The 8,416-nt window shown below is 43.1% G+C and overlaps 1 protein-coding gene across 1 annotated transcript in view; it reads left to right on the top strand.

Annotated features, from left to right (window-relative positions):
- LOC105552826 (leucine-rich repeat-containing protein 37A3-like) overlaps positions 1-8,412 on the top strand; it is a gene marked incomplete at its 3' end in the record, with an annotated part of 29,939 nt that extends 21,527 nt beyond the window's left edge. The window contains exons 3-4 of the mRNA XM_011998596.1: positions 4,250-4,368; positions 6,596-8,412. Of these exons, the coding sequence (XP_011853986.1) occupies positions 4,266-4,368; positions 6,596-8,412 (1,920 nt within the window). The remainder of the gene's footprint in view (positions 1-4,249; positions 4,369-6,595) is intronic.
- Positions 8,413-8,416: the final 4 nt, after the last annotated feature.

Below are 8,416 nucleotides of genomic sequence, written 5' to 3'. Positions count from 1 at the left end.
GATTTTCTCCTATGTCTTCTCCAAGAAATTGTATACATTTAAGTCTATGATCCATTTTGAGTTAATTTGCATATATGATATGAGGTATCTTTTTTCTTGCAATTTTATTTTTATTTTTTATTTTTTTTGTAGAAACGAGATCTCACTAATGTTGCCCAGGCTGGTCTCGAACTCCTGGTATCAAGTGATCCTCCTGCCTCACCCTCCCAGAGTGCTGAGATTACAGGCATGAGGCACTGTGCCTGGCCTTCTCTGCAGGTTATGTGTATATATATATATGTCAGCCAGGTGTGGTGGCACACACCTGTAGTCCCAGCTACTAGGGAACCTGAGTCAGGAGGATCACTTGAACCAGGAGGTGGAGGTTGCAGTGAGCCAAGATGGCACCACTGCACTCCAGCCTGGGGGACAAAGTGAGACCCTGTTTTTTTAAAAAAAAAAAGTGTGTGTGTGTGTGTGTGTGTGTGTATGCCTGCAGGGCCCTATTGTGAGTTTGTTACACAATTACTGCAACTTAAATAGTGCCACCACTCCACCATATAGCAAGCTAAATAGAAACTCATTTATGCTAAGGCTGGTTGAGGGCATTATAGAAGATTAGCATGGAAAGGGCCCTTCATTTCGCACTCTGCTCCATTCATTTTTGTCAGGTCACTTTCTTATCTTCACCACATTGTCAGATCTGTTTTACCGCTCTAGCCTCACTTCCCTCAGCTTCCTGCAGCATCTTCCCTGTCAGCTAGATCCCTTCCTCTCTGGATGAAGTCCTCTTCATCGACCAGCTTTCTCACTTGGTTCTCTAAGACAGTGAGGATCTGTCTGCTTTTTTCTTGACCATTAGCGGATAGGAAAAACCTCTCATTCTCCGTAACCATTTGTCACCAAGGCCATAAAGACATTGAACTAACTGCCTTATGGGAGTTCGTTATTGGAAGTCTTCAGTTTACACATTGATATACAAAGTAAGTAGGCCAGTGCATTTGAGTCTTGGCTCATGTGTAATGATCTTTAATGCGTATTGAAAAATTATTCTCAAGTAAGGATAACATATACCTCAGGTCATTTACAGTCTCAAAGGTTTGTCAGTATACTTTAAAACAATCCTGGGAACAGTTCTAGATTGAAGGAGACTAAAGAATCATGCACTAAGTGCAATGTCTGATGTTTGATTGGATTCTGAATTTGTTTAAGCCATGTTATGACTGGGACATTGTGAAAATGTGTATATGGACTACATAGTAAACAATGATAATATTAAGTTCCATTGGGTGATGATAGTATTCTGGTTATGTAGGAGAATGCCTTGGTTCTTAGGGGCTGCACACTGAAGTATTTAATGAAGGGTCATTATGTCTGCAACTGACTCTCAAATGGCTTGTCCAGAACACGTGGAAAGCAAATGTGGTAAAGTATTAGCAACTGTTGATTCTAGATGAAAGTTATACAGGTGTTCATTATACCATTCAAAAATGCTTTTCAGCCATCCTAAGGCTTAAAGGAAAAAAACAAAATGTTTAAAATAAAAAGTTGGGGGCAGGAAAATAATACAAAACCTCTGCTTTCGTGCCTATAATCCCAGCACTTTGGGAGGCCAAGGAGAGAGGGTTGCTTGAGCTCATGAGTTCAAGACCAGCCTGGACTACATGGTGAAACCCCATCTCTACGAAATATACAAACATTAGCCAGGCGTGGTGGCACACACCTGTAGTTCTAGCTACTCAGGAGGCTGAGGTGGGAGGATCACTTGAGCACAGGAGGCAGGGGCTGCAGTGAGCCGAGATTGCACTGCTGCAGTCAGCCTGTGTAACAGAGCGAGACACGGCCTCAAAACAAACAAAAGAAACACCTTTGTGTCAGAGTTAAGGTTGCTGTATAATAAAATGCTGGGATACGGTTCTGGGTCCATTCCACATGAAGATCAGAGGCTTCCACTGGACCCAAAGGAGTAATACCAGTCCCTTGTGATTATTCCTCTGTAGGTTTGAAAGATGTGTCAGACCAACTTATTGGATGCAGTTTTAATCTAAAACTCTATATACATTTTACCCCCAACTCATAGACTTCATGTATCCATGAAACACTCTTCTGTCTCCACAGTCTTAATGTGGCCCTAATAAAGCCATCCTTTTGGAGGACTCAGAAAAGGCCCCCCACAACCTCTGCAACATAATAATTATGGTAGTTGGCCAGGCATAGTGGCTCATGCCTGTAATCCCAGCACTTTGGGAGGCCAAGGCGGGTGGGTCACGAGGTCGAGACCATCCTTGCTAACACAGTGAAACCCTGTCTCTACTAAAAATAAAAAAAAAAATTAGCCGGGCGTGGTGGCGGGCGCCTGTAGTCCCAGCTACTCGGGAGGCTGAGGCAGGAGAATGGTGTGAACCTGGAAGGTGGAGCTTGCTGCGCCACTGCACTCCAGTCTGGGAGACACAGCGAGACTCTGTCTCAAAATATATATATATATATTTATAGTAGTTAACTGCTATTGAGCACTCACTGTGTGCCAGGCATTTTTCAGGTATTGATTTAGTTAATCCTCAAAATTCATTAGAGGTAGGTACTGTTATAATGACAAGGCCGAAAAACAGAGATTAAGCAATTTGCCCAAATTCACATTATTAGCGGAGCTGGGATTTAAGCCTGGTCTGGCTGTGGAATCTGTATTCTTAATGACCCTGCTATACTCCCTGAGATTGACCTTTTACTCCAGTTACAGGGATTGTCTTTATCTCTCTGAAACTGCCCCCAATAAGCCATAACAATAAACTAATCAATTGTCTTGGTTATCTCTTCTTCCCAAATTTATATTTTGAATAAAAATTCAAACATGCCAGAAAGATGAAAGAATAGTACAGAAACTAATCGAAGATCAGGCACTGCATGTCATGTCTTCGTTTCCTTTAATCTAAAACATTCCTCTACTTTCTTTGATCTTTCATGACATTGGCATTTTTTAAGAGTCAAAGATAGTTGTCTTGTAAATTGTCCCACAATGTATATTTGTCGGTTTCCTCATGATGAGATTCAAGTTCAGGTTTTTTGGAAATATACTGCATAGGTGATGTATCCTTCCTGCCTCGTAACCGCAGGTGGCCTGTAACACTACGTTTGATCACTTGATTAAGGTGATCTTCCAGATCTCTCCATTGTAATTATTTTGCTGGGTGCAGTGGCTCATACTTGTAATCCTAGCACTTCGGAAGGCCGAGATGGGAGGATTGCTTGAGTTCAGGAGTTCTACACCAGCCTGAGCAACATGGTGAAACCCTGTCACTACTAAAAATACAAAAAAATGAAAAAAAAAAAATTAGCTGGTCATGCTGGTGCAAGCCTATACTTCCAGCTACTCAGGGGGCTGAATTTGGAGGATCACTTGAACCCAGTGGGGGTGAGGTTGCAATGAGCTATAATTTTGCCACTGTATTTCAGCTTGGGCGACAGAGTGAGACCTTGTCTCATAAAAAATACTAATTTTCCCCTTGGTAATAAATAATCTGTGGGTTGGTACTTTGAGTTCAGTGAAGATCCTGTTCTCAAATGTCTTTTCACCCAAATGTGCATCAATGATAATCCTTGTCTGAATGAAATTTTATTACATTGGTGGTTGAAAAGTGACACTTTCAAAAAATTCTGTCATTCCTTCTACATTTACTAGCTGGCAACTATTTTGTTAAAGAAAAACTCCCCCTCTTTCTTTTTGAATATCACTCTTCATGGATTCTTCTTTATATTAACTATGTTGTAACTTATTGTTATTATTCTTTTGAATGATGGAATTGTCCAGATTTGACCAATGCTATCTGTTATTTTTTAACTCCACAATCCAGGTTAAACTATTTTTAATGCCCAGAGTAATTTATATTTCCCACTCCCAACAAGAATTGAGAAAGGGCCTCCAGAAGTTGGGGACTTACTCAGACTCTTCTCTTAGAAGTCTAACCTTCTTCCTGTGTACGTTCAGTCCAAAGTGAGACTTTAGAGTTGGGAAGAGATACTTCTGAATTAAACTACTGATCAGTATCACCCAATTCTAATCCCAACCACCTTTATTCTAGGCATACCATGCTTACCCTTTGGTTGGGCACCTCTGTCCTCCTTCCTATTGGCCTTCTGGTTCCTACCCAACTGTCCATCCATAGGCTTCAATAACACCTTTTGGCCCACCCCTGTGAAAGCATTGGCCTGCCCCCTTTACCTACTCAAGTAACCTCTTTACCACTAATTTATTGTTCTTTGTTTTCATCTATAGGATCTTACCTAGCCATATGGCCTGCTGCCTCTGCCAATTTAAAAACAGCATTGAGGCTGTCTGCAAGACAGTCAAGCTGCATTGCAACAGTGCATGTCTGACAAACACCATACATTGTCGTGAGTCCAAATTACCTGGTGATCAATTATAACATTATTTTAAGTATTTGTTTTTAAACTTTTTATTTATAATGATAAAATTTTAAGCTAATGATATAATTGCTTTATTTTTATTTACTCATTCAGCGTTAAACTCCCTCAATTTCTGAACTATTCCCTTGCTGAGAGTCAGGTTCTCAGTTATGATTACAAAATTTAATAACAGAACTGTTCCATATGCACAAAGGACCAAAACAAAGGAATGGGAAGGCTAGGGAGTAACATTAACATCCACACACTGGGTACTGTGCTGTCTGCTTGGTGCTTTGTCCCCAGTGATAATTTCTTCATACAGTGCAATGTAGTTTGTAAGCTCGTTTTTTTTTCTTTTGAGACAGAGTCTCGCTTTGTCACCCAGGCTGGAGTGCAGTGACCGGATCTCAGCTCGCTGCAAGCTCCGTCTCCCAGGTCCACGCCATTCTCCTGCCTCAGCCTCCCGAGTAGCTGGGACTACAGGCGCCCGCCACCACGCCCAGCTAGTTTTTTGTATCCTTTAGTAGAAACGGGGTTTCACCCGGTTAGCCAGAATGGTCTCGATCTCCCAACCTCGTGATCCGACCGTCTTGGCCTCTCAAAGTGCTGGGATTACAGGCTTGAGCCACCGCGCCGGGCCCTGTAAGGTGGTTTTATATCCATGCGGTCTCGAGTACTCTCGGCCTTGTAGGACAGATGTAGATCCGGTTTTGGTTTTTTGTTTTTATAGTTTTATAAGAATACAAGTGATGCTGTTTTATTTGAAGCCTGAGAGCTTCTGGTTCCATAACCAGAAATTGCTGCCTGGCTCTTCTAATGGAATGGAGGGCTTTTCCATGCTTAGACCATCTAACTCTGAACTTGCTCTGAATTCAAACCTTTCTCTTCACAGAACAAATGTGCAAGTGCTTTCAGGAGTTTTTCTGTAGATTAGGTTTATTAGCACCAAATTCATGACTTCTAAAATGTGACTGTTTTCATGTCCAGATAGCTTGAATACAGGTATCTACCAGTGATACAGGGTGGATAATTAATAATGCTTGGCTACACGACGTCAGTGGTGCTCATTTTTAAAAACTTTTTTTTTTTAACTAATTATTCCCTTCTCCTGAAGAGGTGGGCAGAAAAGCATTGGTAATCTCCTTTTACATATGAGGAAAAACAAGATCAGAGGTGCTAAGTGCTGTAGCCTTGTGCCAGGTCTTCTGTCCCCAATTCTGGGTTCTCCCCAAGCCCATGTTTCTCCTTTCTCACAATCTTTACTTCTTCCTCTGACCCTCAGCACCACCTAAAATACTTTTAATTCTGGAAAAGAAAGCCAGCTGCACACGGGCACACTTGACCTTCATGCATTCAGAAGCTTTGGATGGTTCCCCATCCAGAATATTAGAGATAAAATGAAAGCAAAGTAGGCAACTGATAAAAGTTGCTTTTTCCCTTCTGCATTATAGGATCTCAAGTAATGTTTATCCAGAAACTGCTGTCATACCATAGATTCATTGTACATTCAACAACATAGGCATATAATCTGGCAAATTAAAAATCCCTTAACCTACCCCCTGAATCCCTGCCCAAATTTAAGAATTAGGGTGGACACAGTGTTTTTTCCCATGTCACATTTTCTGTGATGGGGCTGCGATATGTGGGAGCAGAGAATGGGGTGGGAGGGTGGAGCACGTGCCAGATGAGAATCTATCCGCAGTGGGAGGGGCTCTCCACGTTAGCATCTCCACCCTGCTCCTCTCAGAGGACCGCCTTTCACTGCATTCAGCTGTGATGGTAGCAAGAACACAGGCACACCGAGGACAAGGAGAGAGGGAGCCTTTACTCTCTCTGCATATGAGGCAGGACAGCACAGGGTACGGAGCAGTCTGCAGAGAGGCCAGATCATCGGGGAAGCATTTGTCTTCCACCTTGGGCTTAGACTGAGTATTTTTAACTGGCCCTTGTGGATCAATGGAATAATCCTAAGCAGACTTACTCTATATCACACTATGGAATGTTCCAAGTAGGTGGCCATGTTTTCAAAAGATGTCTTTTCTCCTTTTGTTGTTGCCATTTTGTAGGTTTAGGATTGGGTGTGTGTTTCTCCTCTCTGAATGACACTCGAATGTTTGCTGACTCCTACTCTGTGTGACTGGGGTGTACAGCTGTGGACTGATGCATGCTGTCCCATCATCTTTCATGATCAAAGCAGTCTCTTCTTTTTTCACAGCTGAAGAAGCATCTGTAGGGAATCCAGAAGGAGCGTTCATGAAGGTGTTACAGGCCCGGAAGAAGCACACGAGCACTGAGCTGACTATTGAGCCGGAGGCGCCCTCAGACAGCAGTGACATCAACTTGTCAGGCTTTGGGAGTGAGCAGCTAGACACCAATGACGAGAATGAAGTTATCAGTGCACTAAGTTACATCTTGCCGTATTTCTCAGCGGTGAATCTAGATGTGAAATCAATGTTGTTACCGTTCATTAAACAGCTTTCTTCAAATGTGCAAGATGGAGATAGGCCCCTGGGTGTTTTGAAAAACAATATAAAGAGCCCCTCTCTTCAACCTGCATCTGACAACCCAACTTATGAAATTTATGAAAATAAATTGAGAAAGCTATACTTGCTGGAAAATATGTTAGATGCAGAAATACAGGAAAAAATCAATGAAGTTAAAAGGGAAGAAAAAACTGCCATGCTTATGCAGACCGGCCTTCTAGGTAACAAATTTAAACGCCAATTATTTGAAAAGAAATTAGAAACTGTCCAACCCCAGGAAAACAGCCTGGCAAAGATTCAAAGTGTAGGCAACAACCTGCAGAGAGTGAACAGAGTCCTCACGGGCCCAAGGAGCATCCAGAAAAGGCACTTCAAAGAGGTGGGAAAGCAGAGCACCAGGAGGGAAGAGGGTGCGCAGGCATTTGTGGAGAGCGCTGCCCAAGAAAAAAGGCTCGGGAGCCCGGTCTCAAGGGAGCTGGAACAGCCTCACACAGAGCAGGGGCGTGAGAAGTTAGTGGGAAACACCGTCTACACCAAGCCTTCGTTCACCCAAGAGCTTCACGCAGCAGTGTCTTCTGTGCTGAAACCCTTCTCCATGGGCGAGCCTTCTGCCTCCACCCCTGCAAAAGCCCTACCTCAGGTCAGAGACAGATCGAAAGACTTAACCCATGCCATTTTCATTTTAGACAAAGCAAAGGCTAGAGTTAAAAGTATGAAGGCTGCCAAACCAATTGTATATTCCCGAAAAAAATACCGCTATCATAAAACTCGCTCCCGCGTGGCCCACAGAACACTCAAGGCCAAAAAGAGTCAAAAGTTCAGAAAGAAAAGTTACCTCGATAGACTGATGCTCGCAAACAGGCTGCCATTCTCTGCAGTGAACAGCCTCATAAATTCCCCTTCACACGGGGCTTTTTCATCATTAGGAGACCCAAGTCCTCAGGAAAATCCTTTTCTGGAAGGATTTGCTCCTTCAGAACGTTTTATACAAAACACTAATGTAAAAGACACAACTGCAAGAAATGCCTTTGAAGAAAACGTTTCTATGGAAAACACTACTATGCCGGAAGGCACCATCTCTGAAAACACAACCCACAATCCTCCTCCTGAGGCAGATTCTGCTGGGACTGCATTCAACTTAGGGCCAGCTGTTAAACGAACTAATCAGACACAATGGGAATACAACAATGTGGGCACTGACCTGTCCTCCGAGCCCAAAAGCTTCAATTACCCGTTGCTCTCATCCCCAGGTGATCAGTTTGAAAATCAGCTAAGCGAGCAGCTACGGTCCCTCATCCCCAACAACAATGTGAGAAAGCTCATTTCTCATCTTATCCGGACCTTGAAGATGGACTGCTCTGACACCCGTGTGCAAGTGACCTGTGCCAAGCTCATCTCCAGGACAGGCCTCCTGATGAAGCTTCTCAGTGAGCAACAGGATGTAAAGGCATCCAAGGCAGAATGGGATACGGAACAGTGGAAAACTGAGAACTATATCAATGAGAGCACGGAAGCCCAGAGTGAACAGAAAGAGCAGAGGTTGAGTGAGGTGA

This window comes from Mandrillus leucophaeus, unplaced genomic scaffold, assembly GCF_000951045.1.
Source record: "Mandrillus leucophaeus isolate KB7577 unplaced genomic scaffold, Mleu.le_1.0 Scaffold576, whole genome shotgun sequence".
Classification (NCBI taxonomy): domain Eukaryota; kingdom Metazoa; phylum Chordata; class Mammalia; order Primates; family Cercopithecidae; genus Mandrillus; species Mandrillus leucophaeus.
The sequence above is the reverse complement of the archived record's forward strand: the minus strand, read 5'-3'. Positions and strand labels throughout refer to the sequence as shown.